The sequence below is a fragment of the Sesamum indicum genome, unplaced genomic scaffold (assembly GCF_000512975.1).
Source record: "Sesamum indicum cultivar Zhongzhi No. 13 unplaced genomic scaffold, S_indicum_v1.0 scaffold00128, whole genome shotgun sequence".
NCBI lineage: Eukaryota > Viridiplantae > Streptophyta > Magnoliopsida > Lamiales > Pedaliaceae > Sesamum > Sesamum indicum.
This window is the reverse complement of record NW_011628055.1, coordinates 235313-257565: the sequence shown is the minus strand read 5'-3', so window position 1 is coordinate 257565 and position 22253 is coordinate 235313. Positions and strand designations below refer to the sequence as shown.

General features: G+C 31.5%; 3 protein-coding genes across 3 annotated transcripts; 2 read left to right on the top strand and 1 right to left on the bottom strand.

Annotated features, from left to right (window-relative positions):
• The first annotated feature begins 4332 nt into the window (after positions 1 to 4332).
• On the top strand, positions 4333 to 5653 carry LOC105179226 (protein EXORDIUM-like 3). The gene has a single exon (XM_011102826.2). It carries the CDS (start codon positions 4404 to 4406, stop codon positions 5430 to 5432), a length of 1029 nt encoding a protein of 342 aa, XP_011101128.1. The 5' UTR covers positions 4333 to 4403; the 3' UTR covers positions 5433 to 5653.
• A 3921-nt stretch (positions 5654 to 9574) lies between these two features.
• On the top strand, positions 9575 to 15827 carry LOC105179225 (21 kDa protein-like; the record flags this gene model as incomplete). Its single annotated transcript, XM_011102825.2, is given in 3 exon segments — positions 9575 to 9598; positions 9652 to 9672; positions 14694 to 15827. Coding segments are annotated over 3 exon segments (813 nt in total), but the record flags the coding sequence as incomplete, so codon positions are not given.
• A 5496-nt stretch (positions 15828 to 21323) lies between these two features.
• LOC105179224 (pectinesterase inhibitor 4-like) lies at positions 21324 to 22253 on the bottom strand. Its single transcript, XM_011102824.2, has one exon. The coding sequence runs from the start codon at positions 22074 to 22076 to the stop codon at positions 21474 to 21476; it is 603 nt and encodes a 200-aa protein (XP_011101126.1). The 5' UTR covers positions 22077 to 22253; the 3' UTR covers positions 21324 to 21473.

The following is a 22253-nucleotide window of genomic DNA, read 5'->3' as shown; positions in this document are numbered from 1 at the left end:
TAAATTAAAATAACTCAAATACAAAAGCTATCTGCCACGATGAAACTCAACAACTGTGAGAATCCCACGCGTTCCTTGGCATCAAATATTTGAAGCCTTGTTACCAAATTTCAAAGTAGAACGTACCGTGCAATTCGCGTCTAAGAAATATTTCAAAACCTTGAATCGACATTTGTAGTGAATAATAAGAGAATTATCTTCACTTCATAAATTTTAATATTTTTCTATTTAAATTTATAAAAATAATTTGTCCATATTATTTTATTTTATTTGTCTCGTAATTTATTTTTGCAAACACAAAATATTGTATGAACCATTACTCTTCAAAGGGATCGAAGGAATTACTCATTTGAAAGAAAAGCATAAAAGTACATAATTACCCCTAGAAAATGAACCAGAACGACATGATAGAGATTAATTAGTTGGTTAAAATAGTAATTCCAACCTTCTTATCATATTGGAGAATTTTAATAGTAATATTATTATTATTATAAACATCAAAGGCCCAAAAATTTGTCTAGGGTCAAATGACTCCCATTTCCGAGGCCCACTTCTCCTAAACCCGTGGCGGAGCGTCAGACCACGCTCCAGCCGTTGAGGTGGCTGCCAGCGCCACCCGCCCTTCACGGATTGTCCTTCTGTATCCCGCGGTGGAGAAACAGTACCCAAAGTTTCCGCAACATTGTCTGAAGAGAGGGACAATGAAGCGGCAGCGCGTGAGAAATGTGACAGCATAACATGTGTCAGCGGCCGCGTGGGCTAGCTTCCACCCAAAGATACAAAAAAGAACAGCTCTCCGTGTGAAGTGAAGTTCACCATACAAAAAGAGCTTATACTGTCAGGACATATGGGCCGAAGATGGGCCCAGAGAGGACAGTTAATGATTCTTCTTATTGGATATTGGGCTTCAAATGGGCCACGTCGGGCCCACTTTCGCTTTCCTGCTCAGCTGGTTGAATAGGGCCCATTTGTTGCAGAGTGCTGCTGATAAAACCAGCGCCATTCACTCCGCCCTTCGCTTTCCTAGTTTTGTTTCTTTTCTATTTGCTACCATTTTTTTTGTCCTGTTGCAAGACTTATATTATTATTTTGGGACAATTCTCTCCTCTCATTAATGTAATTATATATGAATTCTTTATAATTTAAAGAATTACATCTAATATTTTTTAGCTTTGTTTTCGTTTAACAAATAAGTCTATTCGTTAGTAAAAAAAAAAAAAAATAGGATAAAAATCTACATCTAACTCCAATTGACGTATTACTGATATATTGTAAGTCAAAATAAATCTTTTATGATCAACTACCCTTATACATTTTTGCACGTTAGCATGTGAGAATGTATATATTCACCATTGTAAGACTATATTTTTAGTAAGAAAAAGATAGTTTGACCTGCAATAGGTCAATAGTTAATTGAAAATATATATCAATTATTATCTAATTTTTTTTTGTTAATGTCAAGAAATTTTGGATGAACCTGTTTATTAGATGAAAGCAAATCTCATGAGTATTAGATACAATTTTTCAAATTACAGAAAATTTTACATCTAGAATCTAGATGCCCCAAAACTCAAAAGAGAATAGTATAATTATCCTTGTTATTTCATACACATGGCTAAATTTATTTGGAAATTAATTTTAAATGTGAATTTTTCATTTTAGATTGTAATTTTTCTTTTACATACTACTCTTGGTGCCCTTGTATTTTATGATTTTTATGCACTTATCTCTTTATAAAATAGTTTTGGGTAATTTTTTTTATCTTATTAATATTTCTTTATTGATATTTTATAAGCTCCATAATTTTATTTTATCCAAACATTTATAATTTTATTTTTAAAATAAAATTTAATATCATATAAATTTTAAAAATATTTTAAATAAGTTTAGCCAAACTCCTCATAAAATCAATTTATTTTACAGCTTGTATTTACCATTCAAGTACAATATATATATTTATTATTTTTTCCCTTTTGTGGAGGCATCCAACATTGACAGTTGAACCTTTGGGTATAAGTTCATTGCACTCTTAATATTAATTGTCAATAAATAAATAAATAAATAAGAAAAATGGAATTTTTGTCGAGTGCATCAATTTTGAATCCTCTTGATGAACCTAATGCTTAATTTCAGGGGCAATAATTCCCAACCACCGTACATCTTGCATTTAACTTGGGGGGTAAAAGTGTCAGGAATTAGGAAGAAAAATAAAGTCCCCGTAAAAATATGAAAGAAATATTAAATTTAAAAAAAATAACAATTCAATATATAATAAAAAATTTACTAAAATATCCTTCATAGTCATATGCATGAAGAAATAATACCCTTAATTGCTCAAGCCTTTTTTTTTTAATCCCTTTTCATTTTACCTTCTAACTTCTTCTATCTTTGCTCCCATTGTCTCTAAGTGGTAAAATTACCTTTTCAAATAATTAATTATTTTTCTCACTTTCCGTTGCTATTTTATCTTTCAAAATTATTTATTTCATTCCAAGTCTTTTGATATTATTTTTTTAATGAAAAAGTCAACTCAAATTAAATACATGCAACAAAACTTTCAATGAAAGATAGTAATGAATAATGATTTTATACTTTTTAAATAGTTTTGCTCATATACATTGAGTGTGCCACGTATTAGTAGCATGTATAATTCAATAAATTTGTTTCTGTCGCTCTACAAATAATTTTTTTTTAAATAAAATGCCTGATCGACGTAAGCCATCCGCAGACCGCGCAAAATTAGTATACAGTTTAGGCTCTATGCTCCAACAAAAACAACAATTGGTCTTGTCAATATTTGGAGTGGCGATAAGGAAAAATTCTTATTCAAATCAAATTTAGATGAAACAAATCAATCCACATAGCAAGTTCATATGTTTGTTATGTGTTATGTGATTGATCACTTTTTCTAAAGTATACATTAATCACACTGCAAATGTGTTGTACTTTTCATATAATTAGTTCATATCCAATTAAATTCAATTTGAGTTAGAATTAGTAAAAACGAAGTGGGGCATATATATATATATATATATATATAAATATGTATGACAATTATGAGTTGACAAGGTTGCAAGAAGCGGTTCATGAAACTCATTCATCGTCCATCTGTCTTTAAATAGGGCGGTGAATAATGTGGTTTCCGACGAGAAATGGAAGGTGATGCTGAGAGCGTCCATGAACCACCTATCTATTACATCCCACATTATGACATTGGCTTATGGATCAACCTAAGCTTGGAGTTATTTTTAAAAAGTATGTGTGCATAAAAAAATTGGCGGGGCATCGCAATCAATCACTTGTAATCAAATTAAAATGATTTCCACTTACTAATTACACTGAAATTTAATTTCATTAAGTTTGGGGCGGTGATAGAACGTGTCCGTTTCAACAAATTGTAGTAACTACTTCAGCTTCATACTTGATACATAAATTTTCAGTATGTGTTCCACTAAAACTTCATTCATTGCTATTAAAACTTGGGGGTTAAATGGGCCACCACCTTCTTACATCTAAATCATTTTTAAAAATAATTTAATTTGTGATCATTCAGAATAAAGTTGGTCTAAATTCATTTTTATTAAACATAATTATAATTTTTCATTCGATAAACTCAAACTCAATTTAATTATAAAAATATAAACAAATATGTTTGAAATACAAAGTTACTAGACTCGAAACACATTTTTTGAAATTTAGATATAAAAACCTACATTCCAAATGTGCACACGTGTTATGATATAAGATTGAAATTCAATTATGAAAAATAAGAAGAATGTGGTATCAGAATAAAATAGGTTGTATAGATAAAAGGTGTTGATTATGATTATTTAATATTTTGAGAATGAGTGGTTGCAAAATTCGTGAAAAAGGTTAAAAATTTTAGAAATAATAATAGTAATAATAAATGAAGGGGGGAATTTCCGAAAGACATGGACGAAAATGAGTGTATAGGGACAAGTAATGGGGCATACGGATAGTATTATGCTTTGAAAGCGCTTTTAGCTTCAAAGCTGCCAACGCAGAGAAAACAGAAGCAGCTCCCGGTCCCCCAAAACCCAAAATCCCCAAACTGCCCCTGCATCGCGTTATTTCCCGCCAAAAACCCAAGTAGAAATTCTACTTGTAGATTACAGAAAACCCCGATGGTGAATCCGAGCCGAACTTGGATCCGACCCGTCACATTACGATCACAATCAAGCCTTCGATTCCCCACCGGCGGCCCCACATCTCCACCAATATTTTTAAGAATCCATCTGTCCTCCATTACGACGACTCAACACCACCCCCACCCCTCCCCAGTTCAAAATTTTTGTTCCTATTTGCAACATTTATCAGCTATATATAAATCCCAATTCACTCCACTCGCATACTAGCCCACACTACTCATCGCACCCACAATTATGCCTCCGCCATCACCCCTCACAGCGGCGATACCTCTCCGGCCGCTCCTCCTCTTCATCTTCTTCGCTGTGCCGGTCGTTTCTTGGCGACCCTGGCCCAATGCGAAGCCCAACTCGACGGATTTTCTCTACGGTGGTTCGAAAAAGTATGAAGGTTCATCGGAGTTTGTTCACCTGAAATACCACATGGGCCCCGTCCTCACCGCTAATATTACCGTTTACCCCATTTGGTACGGCACCTGGCAGAGCTCCCAGAAGCGGATTATCCGCGAGTTCATCAGCTCTATCTCCGCCGCGGGCTCTAAGTCACCGTCCGTAGCCGGATGGTGGAAAACCGTCCAGCTATACACCGATCAAACCGGCGCCAACATATCGGGAACCGTCCACGTCGGCGAAGAGAAGAACGACCGGTTTTACTCCCATGGAAAGTCGCTCACGCGCCTCTCCGTACAATCCGTGATAAAATCGGCGGTTTCCGCCTCCACGCGCCCGCTCCCAATCAACCCCAAGAGCGGCGTATACCTTTTGCTGACCTCAGACGACGTGTACGTTCAGGATTTCTGCAACAACGTATGTGGTTTCCATTACTTCACTTTTCCATCCATCGTGGGGTATACGCTACCATACGCCTGGGTGGGGAACTCAGCTAAACTGTGCCCCGGCGTGTGCGCGTACCCGTTCGCCGTACCGGATTATATCCCGGGGCTGAAGCCCGTTAAGTCACCAAACGGCGACGTTGGGGTGGACGGGATGATAAGCGTGATAGCTCACGAGATAGCGGAGCTATCCACAAACCCGTTAGTTAATGCTTGGTACGCGGGTCAAGACCCGGTTTTCCCCGTGGAAATAGCGGATTTATGCGAGGGCATTTATGGAACAGGGGGAGGCGGGTCGTACACCGGGCAGATGTTGAACGGTAAAGATGGTGCCACGTACAACATGAACGGAATCCGACGGAGGTTCTTGGTTCAGTGGGTTTGGAACCCGCTTGTGAATTACTGCACTGGCCCTAATGCACTTGATCAGTAAATGAAGCATTTACTCTTTTTTTTTTTTCAATTTTAATTTTCTTGTTTTTATTTTGTATGGCCATATTTGATTTAAAAAAAAATGTTTTATTTCCTCTTTATTTTTGTATTTTTGGCTGTTAATGGAAAATTAGTTAAGGGTTGTCTGTTGAATTTCCAAAAATAGTGTAAGAATAATTATAGTAATTTCTATGTTTATATAAATAGTCATTTGACAGTTGATTATATCTCTTTTTATATTATTTAATTTTCTTGTTGTTTGGAAATACCCTCAACGAATATACATTCATTTTAAGATAAATCTAATATTTAATCTTTTGTTTTTTATATGAATTCTCTATTCTTTTATTATGTTTCCTTAATTGAAATTATACAAGAATCAAAACATCAATATTATGACTCACAATTGATCTTTGTGATACTTCAAAATACACAATTTAACTTTCTAAAATATTTTTTAATAATATATTGACCTAACATCACTGATTATTAAATATTATTTTAAAAGATGGAAGTAACTTTTGGTTATCCGAAATGAAATTTTAGACAATTAAATTAGCGAATAATATAAAATAGTTGAATTCCATAGATTTCTTATTCTTTTACATAATAAATATTTGGATAATTTTGATGAAAAAAGAGCATGAAATTCAAGTTTGTGATATATACTCATCCACAATTTGGAGCATGTGAAAATATGTATGTATAGTAGCAAAGTGTAAACGTCACCGCTTGATTTCAATCATGATGAAAATATCAAGAAGGGGGTGGCCCCCACTCTACCTACTCAGCAGTAGATTTGGCATATCCCGAGACTGCTTTTGTCTACTGTTTTTGGGGGGTCACACCTACCTTGGGATTTCAGCCCTCACTCCCCTTCTTTTTCATTTTGAATAAATTACAACATCTTTTCTAAATTTATTATAATTGCAATATCTTTTTATTGTTTGATATATTATAAATATTTTTTCAATTAATTATTTTTAAAAAAATACTCTTTATAATTAATTATTATTATAAATAATTATTAATTTTAAAAAATATTTATAATTTTTTAAATAATAAACTAAGTAAGAAAAAAGTCCATTTCTTGAAGAAATAACCTAAGTAAGAAAAAAACAAGTGTAGTAGCTTTTTGTAAAGTAGGTGGGTGGGCATGTTTTCAATTTCCTAGGAAAATTTTATGGGAGGGGAGTGGTACATTTTGTTTTAATTTAAATTTTAATGTTTTCTTATTTATAAAAAGTTGTAATCAAATATTTACTTTTCGAGAGAAAAAATATTGTTTAAATAGAAGGCTGGTCCTAATTTAAACTATATTTACATGCAATATCCACCTTTTTCTTTTTACTAGACATTCCAATTTTAAACACTCTACACTTTATTCTTATTTAAAATTTTGATCTTTTTTGGAAAATTTTTTTTTCAAATCCACTTGGTTGAACTTAATCAATCAAATAATAATTGTGCTATACTTATTATGTGATTATTTATCGATCACATAATAAGTGGATTACACTTATCATTTAATTGATTTAGATTCGACCAAACTCAATTTAAATTAAAATTTCAAATTCAACTACATCACAATTCAAGTTTTCGGAAATATCATTACTACAAAATTAACAAATGTAGATTATGCAATATATATATATATATATATTACTACTCGACATAATTCACATTATTTTGATTTTTTATTATTTAAAAAAAAAAAGGTAGCATTAAGTATAGGTAGGAAAAAAAAAGTACTGGTATTAATGGGTTTGACATTCAAGGACACAACATTATCTCTTTTCTCCCTTAATTCGTGGAATCCTTAGCCTTAGGTGAAAGCTTTTTTTTGTTTTTTACGCTCAAAAATTAATAATGTATACCTATATTTGTTAGATTCGAACCCACAACCTTTTAACTCTTTTTCCACACTCCTTCTCTGATCACAACTATTTAATACCAAAATTTTAATTTAAAAAATAATAAACAAGAGTAAAATAATTATTCGGACTTAAGATCATTAACCCATTATTCTTATCAAAGAATGACCATTTAAAAATTAAATATGACATTTATTGAAATAAAAAGATTATTCGTGAAAGTAAAATCTTAAAAAGTTAGTTAAGACGAACAATGAGGTATTGTTTGAGCGATAAATTCGAGTCTCACAAATGTGGATATATAGTCTACTTCAACTCAAATTTCTTATTTCTTTCAACACATTTCTTGATTTAAAAATATCAATATATTGAATCAGACTGTGTATTCAAAGGTATCGAATGATGTAATAAAACAAACATCATATAAAAACAAAAAAAAAACAAAACAAGGTAAGACTAGACACCCTAATAATTACACCCAAAATTAACTTTTACCCAAATATTATGACTATTTTGAGGAATTCATGTGGAGTGGCTGTCAAAAACTTAATTTAGAGGTATTGCATTTAAGTTGGAGCAGTGAGTGAATGTGATGTTCATAATGCATCGTCTTAAATTGTTTTCAACTAAATTAAAAGAAACAGGTAAGAAAGGCTACAGTTGTATTAAAGAGAAGGCCTAGTTGCCAACCCATCATTTACTTAAGGAAACCACCACTTGAAATAATGCATCTACTGCCATTCCCACCTTAACTCTATGTCCCTTTTTGTTTTTGGCTTTAAATGTCGAAAATATTATAATCAAATATATTGTATTTATCTCAATTGAATTTTTTTTTTAACTAAAATCCGTTTTGGTATTGTCCAAACTGATCATCATAGCTCTACGAGGAATTAAATTCAGTCTTCACTGATTAATGAGTGTCTTTTATTTTACAGCTTCAATTGAAAAATAAGCACTTTATGATCACTTATGGCTGAAAATACGTTGAAATGAGTGTTTTTCATTTTACTGCTTTTAGTTTTAGATTATTTAAAAATTGATTTAAATCAAAATTTATAAACAACTTCATACTAACTTATATATTTTTGAGTGAAATTTAAACTTGTAACATTTAAATAAATAAGTAATGACTTAATTACCCAGACCAATTAATTGATGGTACTGTCACCAATTTGACTTGTCAAATGGAACAGTAGAAATGTGGGGCTAATAGTATGTATGATAATAGCAACTTTTGGCAATTTGCAATAATTGGGATGGACTTAGCATTTACACAAACTTAGGTAAGGACAAGAATTCATTAAAAACGTCAATAATTTATAGCGTTTCTGGTAAAGAAAATCCACGAGAAAGGTAATCCCATTCCACCCCCCTACTCTACATCTCCTGTTCTTCTGCTCACAGGTCAAATTACCTACATCTTCATCCTCACCATAGCCTATCTATGTCATATTAATACACAGTATATAATTAGGTCACCATAGTTGTGAATCTAGTGACATCCTTATCCTACACCACAATATATTAAAATTATTACCTACATGTTTTGTAATTTAATATTAATTAGTAATTTGTGCACTGACAAAAATTCGACAGTGGCAACTGACTATGATTGTATAACGATTATTAGTCGTTGTTTTTGCAATTGGAGTCAAATTACTAATCACAATTAAAATCTTGATAAATATTTTAGTTCTAGCTAAAATTAACTGTAATAAATTTAGTTAATTATAGTTAAAATTTAATTTTTTGCTTTATTTTTATTTGATTGTAGTAAGTTATATTGATTTGTGAGAATATATATTGTAGTGATAAAACTGGTAATATGGGTCATATGATGCAAGTTGGTGGGGTCGGGTTTGGGTAATACCCAAACCCAGTGGGTACAAGAAGCCGAATATCCACTTTTTATCCGATTAGGATGACAAAATAACTAAATTGATGATAGGGTGAGCGAATAATTGGAGCTAAATGCTTCCACTCAAAGCAAAGAAGCTCATACAAATCAACCATGTATAAAAATGTCTTCCCTATTTTTTTAGACGTATCATCTTATTTTGAGAATCTTATTCAAAACTTAAAGCTTGCATGATGCAGTTGATATTTTATAGTATACTTGTATATATAATAAAAATTAATTATTTTTTATATCATAAATTATTATAATTTAAAAATCATGATAATCAATATTGTTTATCACAATCGGTTCAATATTTATTTTAATATTCAACTATAGTTAATGGTTTAGCCTCACCTATGAAAACAATACTAATAATTGTGGTTAATTTATGTTTACCATTTGTCACGTCTATGGATGTCTGCACTCTGCACATATTTTAAAAGTCCATTTATAACATTTTCTCAAATATAATATAACATTTAGAAGTTTATTTAAAATGTGTTTATAAATAAGTTTGTAATTCTTGATTTAGTAGAAATTGTACTTAACATGCTTCATGTGTTGGTGAGGTTACTGTAATCGAATTATATAATATATTAATGAATTTTAATATAAATAATCTTTTTTGGTGGTTAATCTTTTGCAATTTGGATATTAATTAAAATAAATTCAATCTGGTCTAATTTGGATATATATATATTCTGCATAATAAACAATAATAAGAAGAAGAACAAGTGCAAGAATAATGAGGAAATATTGGGGGCGTCAACATCGGCGGGAAAGCATCCAGCGGCGCCTAAAGAATGAATGTCGCGTCGCCCGAGAGCACGACATCTTTTCATGCTTAACCAAAGGCGCATTTGTTTAAGTGGTGAGTGGTTGTGCTAGAAATTCACAAGCAATGATGTCCCCATTACTATACTCTAATCCCGTCTTTTTGCAATGGCGATTATGGTTAATAATTAGCACGCTATTATTAGTTTGAGCCTTTTCTTGTCCTTAGTGCGACTTTTATTTTTTTTTCTTTTTTGTAGCAAACCCCCTGATCCCATCACTGCCTCACCATCAATACTTTTGTTAATTATCGTCCCTCCAAATTTGGTTTACAGCTAACACTCCCCTCTTATATTATTGCAAAATTAAAGCCTCTTTTGGTTCTGATTTTTGAAGTAATAATTATAATAAAATTATATTTATTTGTACGTATTGTTATCAAAGTATATTGATTTATCAGTTCAATATAAGACTCAATTTTATTAACAAATTCACATGAAAATTTAAAATACATATTTCTCGTTAAAAACTCAAAACGAAATCACAAATTTTTAATATTCATTTCTTGAGTAACAAAGCTGAAGTTTCAGACTGTCAAGTGGGGTCGGTGTAACTTTGTGTGTGAGTATTTAAAGTATGATTGAACTAAGACACGTTTGTTGTTGTATAAAAAATGATGGAGACATTTTTACGCACAATAATTTTATTTCTTTTTAATAATCTATTTTTTAGGATGAGGGTTCTTAACAGTTCAAATATATTTGTAAGAAATAGTGTATTACATACAGTAGCTCAAAATCAACAACTTTTCGTGAAAAAGAACAACGAAAGAAAACTTGTATTTATTAAGGATGTACAACACATGACACAATTTCAAAATATTCAAACACTTAACACTTTACTTGACACTATGAAAGATGATGCAAGACTTGTGATTGAGTTGAAATGCAAATGGAAATACCACCTATTTATACTGCTTAAGAGAGACTCTAGATTACATGGAAAAATTAAAAACCTAGTCAAAGTAAAGACATAGGAAATACAAACTTATGCAAAATACCACATAGTCTCTTTCTAGGAAAATTAAGTAGGAATTCTAGTAGGCGATCTAGACGATGATGGTCAATGTTCTTCCGAAAAATCATTTTTATATTTTCAACAGTATTCCCGTTTTACATGAAATTCAAATAAAACTGAAAATACATAATAGTTTTTGGGTGGAGAGTTTGCAACTGTCATATAAAGTTGAAGGAGATGAGATTTAAGATTGAGGGAATTCCAATAATTGGGCAGGGCAGGGGCAACGGCGCTTCATATATGTTGATGATGTTGGAATCTGGATGGATTGATTTTCCACTTTGGGCCGCAGCACTGCCCACAGGCCACATATTCTGACACACCACACCACACCAGTATCTGATTTTTCTGAATTAATCTGGACACCAACACATACAACAACGCGACGTGATTTGGTAAGAACATATGAGTATTGTATAATTAATGGGCAATCTGTAGGAACGAGTCTCTCAAGTCTTTGATAATGTCAGTAATTAGAGCAATAATGTGAAAAAATGCAGTATTCTCATAATCACAGCTCCATCCTCCTCTTTACTCCCTACATCCACATCCACGTTTACGTTGCTCCACCCAGCAAGACCAAATTTGAATTCGGCCCATAACTTTCTAATGTGGGCTGGAGCCCCAACCATTTCATATTTGATTCACATATCCACAACCAATTATCCACATCATACATTCATTTTACCATCGACAGTATTTTCAGTTTCAGAATTCAATCTTGCTCGTACAACATTTTCATTTTATCCTAGAGTTAATTACACCATCATTTCCTGGAATTTAGTATAATTATATATAAATTTTATGTGATTTAAAAAATTACATATAGTACTCTGATATTTGTTTCCATCAAATATCAAATAAATAATAAATCTCTTCATTAGTCAAAAAATAACCTAATTTACTGATACTAGCAAACAAAATTCAGTAAACATTTATATTTAACCTAAATTGATTTATTACTAACTTATTACAAGCTAAACCAAATCTATAAAAATTGAACTATTGTGAGGACGTGTGTTGATCTCCATCCTCCTAGGGATAATCTGATTATAAAATAATTTGTTTGACTAACAGAGGGATCCATTTTATAAACAAAAACAAACGTCGGGAATAGTAGGATTTTTGTTTTAAATTACAAAAAAATTTAAATGTAATTACATAAAACCTTAAGAAAAGCGGGTGTGATTATCCTTTTATTATAGTACATGCATGCACTGGATTGTTCTTGATGCCTCCATACTGTCCTTAAATCTTTTCAAGAAACAACCTTGTGGGAGTATCCGTTTTTTCCTTGTTAATTCTTAGAAAGAAGCGTGATAATAATGGCAACCATCAACGTACCATTGTTACTGTGATTAATGCGCTAGTCTGTGATTATCATTATCATTACACACACACACACTCACTCATCACCTCATTATATATCACACATAATACAAAAAAAAAAAAAAAAAAAAACTAATAAAATTCAATGTGTATGAAACCTCTTCAGAATTCAATTTTGTTTTTGTCCAAAATTGCGAGAAAGAACGGAAGTAGAAAGCTAAAAAGACAAAAAAATACAGTTTTTATTTTTATTTATTCTACTACCCATATATATAATTTTTTTTCAAAATTGCTTTTGATATCAACAAATGCATTGATGTTTGAACTCGAATTCGTTGGTTGAAAATATTATTTTATTTAAACTGAATAGTTTAAAATAAATGAACAATATTCATTTTGATGAATATTTTTATTAATAAAAGATATTCTCATTCTTATTTGATAAACATTATTATTTATAGGGTTCTTAAATTTTTAATATAATAAAATTGTATCAGTATAATATTAATTTATTTATTTACTAATACAAAATGAATAGAAAGATTATTCAGTAAAATTACAAAAATTATTCTTTTCTTCTCAATTTATTTTTCTCGTAACAAACAAAGGGAAGTATTTGATATTTACTTTCCTTCCAATCTCTATAAACGGTGACCTATAATTTTAAAGCTTTTATTCTGTGTATGTTGTGGTGGTGATTAAAATCGAAATTACTATAATTTCATGTTCAATTTTAAGTGATTCGTATTGTTATTAATGTGTGAAGCACGTTTTTTCAGCTTGGTGCTGTATGTGTTGAGTATCACTTATACCGACCAGCCCCAAGCAACCAAAAGTAACAAAAGCAAAGAGCTACAGACCACTTCTACTTTTCAAAAAGCAAAAGTTATGGTCCCGACGGCTTTAACAAGCAGGTTGGATTGTTTTCACATTGAGCTCAGCTCTCAATGCCCCGTGTTTCAAGCGTCTTTCAGCGACTCGCGATTTTGAGTTTCAAATTCTTCCGCCTCCAAAATATGCTAATATAAAAAATATAAACATATCTTCCGTAATTGATTAATTGCTTATAACATTATGATATAAAATTGTTTATTTTAAATGGTTGACATTATTTTTTAACAATTAATATATTATTATATTCATTATTTGCTTACATCGATCAATTTCTATCAATAAATTGATTTTTGTTTTTAAAATACACGGCATATATATACGAATATTGCATAGTACGACGATTAGTATATATATACTCAGACGGATGTTAAATTATAGATATTTACATAGAAAATCGAATAAAATATTTTAAAGTATTATTCAAGATGATTTGGAAGAAAGATTTTTCTTATTTTTCAATTGAATTTGCATGGAGAGTTTTACAAAAAGAACAAAAAGATTGTGGGATGTGGCCAACATTTAAGAACAGTGGAGCCCAGTTGGTTTGTGTCACTGTCGGTACAAAACGTCAAAGATTGTCGATGCATGGGCGCAACGCCGCTCTTAATTTAATCTAGATATTCCGTCTTCAAATCTATGACTATCATTTATTAAATAAAAAAATAATCTTATGTTAATTATTATTTTTTCATTCAATTATTGCCTGATTGGTCGTTTCGGGTTTTTGGTTTTTCTCCACTAAGTACGGCCAACCCACTCACTGCATCATCACATACATAGGCAGTATCAAGGGTTTTTTTTCGTACAAGTTTTTTTTTTTTCAGTTATTTTGGTTCTTATCGTTAAGTTGGATTACAATATGTTTTCAGACCATAAATCGCTTAAAGAAATAATTATGAACCACTCACTTGCAGGCATGACATCATTAGGTTGGATCGAATGCACAACCTTTTAAAACAAATTGATTTATCCTTGCCAATTAAGCTAACATGTGTTACTGTATAAGTTTGTTTAAGCTAGAATTTCTGGTTAGTCGTAGTGTGGATGAGAAATTCTAGTTAAGATTTGATTTGTTCAAATGAATCAATTATACGATAAATGCAATATATTTATTGTTTGATTGGTATATATTTTGAGAAAAGTGATTAATTATATAATAAATGTATGATAATTCGAATATTCCTATGTGCAATGGGACATTTGGACTAAAGGAAAATTCTTATTTGGATCATGTTTGATTGAATCAAATCAATTACAGAGCAAGTGTATATCACAGTCGCGATGTGGTTGGTCACTTTTACTGAATCGTATACCAATCGGACGATAAATATATTGCATTTGTTATATAATTGGTTCGCATTCGAATTCTACGGTATGGGATCAGAACTAAAATTTCTCTTGTGACGGAATAATAAGAAAAAAATCAGGACACGCGTGGCAAGTTGCTGTTGGCCAAGACTTGAGGACCCATTTCCACAGCGAAGATAAGATTGGAAGAACCTCTATAAATATATGGTGCATGATTCTCACCCTCTTGCCCAAATTCCCACAAAAGAAAATTATGGCTAGAGCTACTACTCTCACTCTCTCACTAATTTTTCTCTCTTTCTTCAATGTTGTCAATAGGAACAATTTGGCCTCCGCCGCCGCAACCACGGTGGCCGCCGCCGACCCCGCCTCCAGTTTCATTAGAACTTCATGCAAAGCCACCACATACCCCGCCGTTTGCGTTGAATCACTATCTGCATATGCTTCCACCATTCACAAAAGCCCGCGACAGTTAGTGATGACTGCATTATCAGTAAGTGTCAAACGGGCCGAATCCACAAAGGCATTCGTGGCCAAACTCACCAAATTTCACGGGCTGAAGCCCAGAGAGCGCTCGGCCCTAAAGGACTGCTTGGAGGAGGTGAGCGACAGCGTGGACAGGCTGAGCAAATCGGTCCGGGAGCTCAAGAAAATGGGCCGGGCTCGGGGCCCGGAATTCGCATGGCACATGAGCAACCTGCAGACTTGGGTGAGTGCAGCGCTGACTGATGAGAGTACATGCATGGATGGGTTTGCGGGCCGGGCCGTGAATGGTAGGATCAAGACTTCCATTAGGGCCCGGATGACTAATGTGGCACAGGTGACCAGCAATGCTTTGGCACTTTGCAACAAGTTTGCGGGAAAGTATTGAGTGATAATGGGAGAATCTTAATCCAAATCAGGTTTGGTCATACATAAATTAATTATATAGTAAATATAATATATTTGTCGTGTGATTGTAGAAAAAATGATCGATCACATTACAAGTATATCATACTTACTTTATAATTTATTTGGTTGAACTAAACTTGATATAAGATTTTCCGTGATATATAGAAGTAATGTGGTAGTGTTATTACAAGTCTATCTTCGAGTCCGAAGTCTTAGGTTGAGTACTGTTTGTGGCTGGTAAGGTTTGGTTTTAGTGTATAATAACTATATTTTGTAATATAAGTAGAAAGAAAGGGGGGTTTTGTTTATAAAGCATTTGAGTTTAAATCATCAATAATGCTCTTAATATTTGTGTACTGGGTACGGTAAAATAATATAAGGGGTTAACTTGTGCACCCCTAAAATCAACAACAAAATTTTTAATCAAATCAATTTAATAGAATCAAATTAAATTATAAAAATATTTATTATGTAATTAATTATTTTTTTTAAATTATATATTAATTACACAACGAATATATTTCACATATTATATAATTATTTCAAATCCAATTAAATTTGATACTGGTTAAAATTTTTCCAAAATCAAATCTCATTATACCTCTTTATGAGGGGCAACTTTGTCTTTGGTTGAGGCAACCTTGTAATTCAATTTATAATTATTATCTTGAAAGCGTGAATCATAAAAACAACACCATTATAATACCCCATGATTACTAACGTGGTACCAGCTGAAATATTTTATTCAGATTTGAAATCAATTACAGAGTAAGTGTACTTATTATGGGATCGGTTATTTTTATTTAAATTATACTTTAATAACAAGATAAGTGTATTAGGTAATTAGTTTATATTTGATCCAGCCTATTCGATTTGGAATTTCCTGATATGGATTGGGTAGCAACAACGGTTATTCAAGAAGAAGTAATTTCTCTTTTTGCTGTATTTATAGGTCATTTGTTTTAAATATTTTGACAAAATTATTATAGTTTGAGGATTTTAATGTTCTTAGATCTTAATTTTTTTATTTTCATAATATAAGATGTAGACGAGCATTCAACGTCAGTTGGAGCGCAGAGATCTGACTGATTTATATAAACTTCAACTAAATCCTCATCTTCATATTTTAAAAAATAAAATTGCAAGACTGATACGCAATCAGAACGTACAATTTTTAACTTGCAAAATTCAAAAAATAGAATTGTGAAAATAGGAAGGAGTCATATCTCCTACTAATAATGGACATTTTATCTAAAACATCATATTTTAAGATTTATAGACTTTTATAATAAAAAAGAAAAAATGAAATAATTTTTAACTATTTTATAAAATGTTTTAATGGGATTTTAAGTTTAGTCAAACACTCAATAAATTCATAAAATAACATATACATATATATATAACAAAAATGTGAAAATTCAAATAGTAAAATTAGAGATAAATAGGTATGGGCATAGTGTGAAGCGCTGACAGTAAAAGGCCCACCCGCCCTGACTTCAATTACTACTCCATCACTATCTCTTTTTCTTTTCTAAATAATATTAAATAGCAGGCAGGCGGAGTCGTCACATTTTCTTTTTCCTAAACTCCGACACATCACATCACATCACACGTCCACTTTGATTTGGTCTTTATTACATGACTCGGTTATTTGTAACATTAGGTCTATTATTGTGCACAAATATCCCAACTCGCTTACTATATTTATTATATTATAAATTCTAATAATTAATTATTTTTATTTAAAAAATTCTGTAATTTTTTAATTTATTAATAATTATTATTACAATAAATGAAATCATGTATCATATAATTATGGGCCTCAGTTTTCGCCCAATCTCTCATAAGATATGAGAGCGTTAAAACGGCCCAATGGGCCTTATAGAAATTAGGTAAATATTGGGTTAAGCTTATGATTTTAGAATGAGCCAATCGGAATGTATTTTCTATATATATCATCAATTTTATTTTTGTATATATGACACACAACATAAGATGCTATACTAATTACAATAAAAAAATTCAATCTGTAAAGCAAAGCAACCTTACTAATGGATTAATTATTTTAATATTATTAAACAAATTATAAAAATATGATTTATGTAAATTATATAACAAATATATATTTGCTCAAAATTTTCTTTTTTTTTAAAAAAAAGCGTGTCGTGGACGCTATCCACGACACCATTTTTTTTATTTACTTAAAAAAAAAGCGTGCGAAGTTCTCAACAAAATTTACTTTTTTAATTGTATCTTTTTAGAACTATATATAAAAAAACATTATTATATTTATATAGTTCATTGTATTTTTTAAATTCCATTAATACTATTTTAACATTATGATTTTTTCAATTTTATTATATTGTTAAAAATTAATTGAATATAATTAATTTATAAAAATTAAAACTAACGAAAAAAGAAAATCAAAAGTGTCGCGGATGACATCCACGGCATGCATTTTTTAAATTTTTTTTAATTTGATCGCCAACTCATTATAAATTTATTATATATTATATATAAATTATATTTTTATAATTTTTCTAATAATATTAAAATAATTAATTTTATATTAGTAGGCGTGATGCACACAAATATCAGTATACAATTAATACAAGAAGTTAAAAAATAATTATTATTCTTGTTTTATTAGATAAAGAGTATTGGAAATTCTTCAGAAAAATTATTCATAACAAGAAAAAGTTAAAATAAATTTAGACCATTCAAAAAACATGGACAAAGTTGTGTTTAAGAATCCTTACATGGGAATGAACAAAATTTCCTCTCTACTATAAATACAACTCTAACATTCCTTGTCACTATCCCTAAAATACACCATTAATTTCTTGCACGCCCCCCAGCCACATCATGGCAAATCCCTTCTTTCCCATGTTGTTGCTCCTGCAGATCATCATCGTCGTCGCCGCCGTCGTACTTGACACCCAATCCAGCGGCGGGCTCACGGCAGCGTGTACGAGGACCTCCGACGTCGGTTTCTGCATGCACCTACTCGAGCCCTACGCCGACCAATTCGAGGACAACGACCCCAACAAGATGGGCTACGCCGCCATCTCCGCCGCCCTCTCCCGAGCCCATGAAGCCCAGGCCTTCACGGTTCGGCAGACCACCGAACCGGGGCTTTGCTCCTTAGGACGCGCCGCCGTCATGGGCTGCCTGAAGAATCTCGACGCCAGCGCGGAAAGCCTCCGCCTCGCGTCCTTTGAGTTCGACGAAATGGAAGGCGCTGAAGAGCAGAAGCGCGAGGTCCACAGGAGCAATGTGATGAATAAAATCGTGACTGCGATTAATGATCAAAAAGCGTGCTCCGATTCATTGAAGAAGAACAGCACATTGATCGGGTACGAAATTATTCAGAAAGTCGGGGAGCAAGCCGACGAGGCTGCGCGGGCTGGCGTTCTGGCTCAAGCCTTTATTCAGTAACATGGGGGCAAAAATACAAAAAAATAGAAAAGGCCCAATGGGCCATGTTTTTGAATGGGCTTCATAAATGTATCTTAATTTGCATAAGGCTTTTGGTTATTTATTTTATGTAACTGGAGCTATGTTTATGAAGATATTGAAAATATTTAATCGGAAAAAGATTGTTGATCTATTACTGATTTATTTTATATTAAATATTTTTTTATTAAATTATTTTTATAATAATAAAAAAATATATATCTTTTCACATACGTTAATGTGTGAAGATGTATAAGGGTAATTTAATCATAAAAAAATATATTTGACCGACAATAAGTCAATCGAGAGTAAATATGAATTTTTATTTATTTATTTATTAATAGCAACACATTTCCTAATTCTAATTAACAGATAGACTTACTTATTAAATGGAAGCAAACATTAAAAGTATTAGATTTAATTTTTTAAATAACATGAGATTTATATAAAATTACATTAAATATCATGAGAGTAAGGTGTAGTAACCCATATATATTAATTTGTTTTAGATTTAGAATATTATTTATTTTTATTTGATCAAAATTATGATCTCTTGGGAAATAATATCGATTCGTTTGTTTATAAATTAAGCTGTACTTGATGATAGAGTTGTCACGGTCACCGTCACGTTCACGTTCTACCTCATACATAATTTAATTTAAAGGATAAAATTATATTTTGTCATTCGAATTATTTTTATTTTGCACTTTAATATCTAATTTTTTTTTATGTCAACTTATAATTTAAATTTTGTGAAATTTACACTTTATCATATATGATTATTTTTTTTGTTAATTCTTTTGCGCAAAAAACAACACATGTTGTGTATATATAAAAAATATCGCATCATACAATCTTTTAATATTACATATACACTGCATGTGATGTTTTTTAAACAAAAAACTTGATAAAAAAATAATTATAAATGACAAAGTACAAAGTTTCGTAATTTGAAATGATAAACTGATACAAAAAAAATTTAAATATCAAAATATAAAAACGATTATAATTTGAATGACAAAATATAATTTACTCTGACTTACATTGGGGGCGCACATTATACAATTAATGATTATAGGGTTTGGTCTCAATAAAAGCTACCTATATTCAATTAACGAAGTTGTTTCTTTTTAAATAAAAACGGTAAATTATTATTTTTTGCGTAAATTAAATATAATTATTAATATCAAATATTTATATCTAATAATTTTTTATATTTATATACTAATCATTAATATAAAATAATTATATATAATAAGGTTCCATACATTAGTGAGTTGAAATTCATGAACTTATAATTAGGATTTCAATTTCGTCAACTGAATTAGGTTCATCGTCCTCAATTAATGAAATTATAAACTAGAAAACGATATTATAGAAATTAATAAAAATCCCATACTCGATATATATATATTTAGCTATTTATATTAGTTTTTTTATTTAAATCAATCACATCAAAACAATGTGCAATGATATGACTCAAGAATTTGGATAGATTAGATCCAATTTAATATTGAGTTTTTATTTTAAAAAAAATTGAAGTTAGAAGTAGTAGAGCAGCATCAAATTTATACAATAAATTAATCTGAATCATCAACAGAGTTTGAAGCATTTGAATGCGCAGGAGTTTGTGATATGTTTATTACAGTAGCATATGTATAATTGAATCCAAGATCCGATCATGTAATCCTATTTATGTGCAATTAACCCAGATTGAATTCTGCAATAAAATTCAATTATATTATTAATGGTAATTAATTAATAATATATTTTAGGATCAGTTAACTATATATATAGATAATTAAATTTACACCCCATAATTTATGGTGTATTTACATAAACTATCTCTCTTTTATTACGTAATTATAGAAAATACCCACGTCAGTAAAAAAGTAAAAGTTGTTTGTGTAATGATATTTGCTACAATTTTAGATGTAACAAATATTTTGGCCTCATTTGCATAAACAACGATGAATAACCGTTATGCAATCGTGGTTACTTAGAATCCGTCGCAATTTTATACTTTTAACCATGATAATAAACCATTGTTAAAACCAATATTTGTTTTGTTGTAATTTACAGTCTATATAGTTGAAGATGACATAATTGATATTTTTGGTACATATTAAACTACATTTATACATATATATATATATATATTTCCTTTATCTTATTTATTCATACCAGAAAGTTAATCTATTTCTCATGTAATAATTATTCTTTTTTAAGTTTAAGAAACTACAAAAGAATCTAAACAATTATAAGAAATATTATTATATAAATGATTTGTTTCTTACACATATATAGACTTCAACTGTAACAAGAAGTACTCATTTGGGATGAAGACCACAAAACTAAGACTCATCACTTCCAGGACAAAAATTCATATCAACAATAAAAACAGATCATTAATTCCCACCTTAATTAAACCTTTGTACTTTTACCACAATTCAAACCATTCATTTGATCATACGTACCCTTCTAAACACAATCACAGATTAACAAATCAACCAAACACAACTAAGTACTTATGATTTCAATAAAGATGATTGATAAGTGACAATGCATTACTAATATGTTTCTCCACCTCCGAAACACACCCCCTTATCTTTCTCTTCACCTTCAAGCTTACTTTCCTGCCCAGGAACCCATCGATGCACGTCTCGGCATCCGTGATCGCCGCGCTTGCGTACGTCTTCGCGTTAGCCCATTGGAATTCCCTATCGGCATCCCCCAAATGCCCCATGGCGCTCACCGTTTCCTTCAGCTCGTAAACTGCGTCCTTCAGCTCGCCGATGCACTCCTTGATCGCGCTGCCCTCGGCCCGCGTGATGCCCTTTTGCTTCCACAGCTTCGACACGGTGGCTGAGCAATTGCTCGTCGCCTTGATGGCCACCGCTAGGGCGGCATTGCATAGTTTCAAGGGGTTGGTCCCAACGGAGGAGGCGTAGGGAGTGAGGGTCTTGATGCACTGGGACGGATATGTTGTCGTGTTGCATGATTGTCTGATGAAGTTCAGGGAGGCCTGCGATGGCTTAGAACTTGAGCTGGTTGAATGCACATGTGGGGTGAGAACAAGAAGTAATAGAATTGTGATGGGAAGTTTAGTTTGAGATGTTTTTGTAAGAAGTAATTCCATTTTGGGGTTTTGAGGGAAATTTTGGAAATTGTGTGTGTGTGTGTATTCTTGTGTTGTATGATGTTGGGGGGATTATATATAGGGCTGAAAGTGCGAGGTGGAATTGATTGGTAGAGGAATATTGCAGGGTATTAAAATATAGGGGAGGGCACATGGAAATAGGCTGGTCTTAATTAA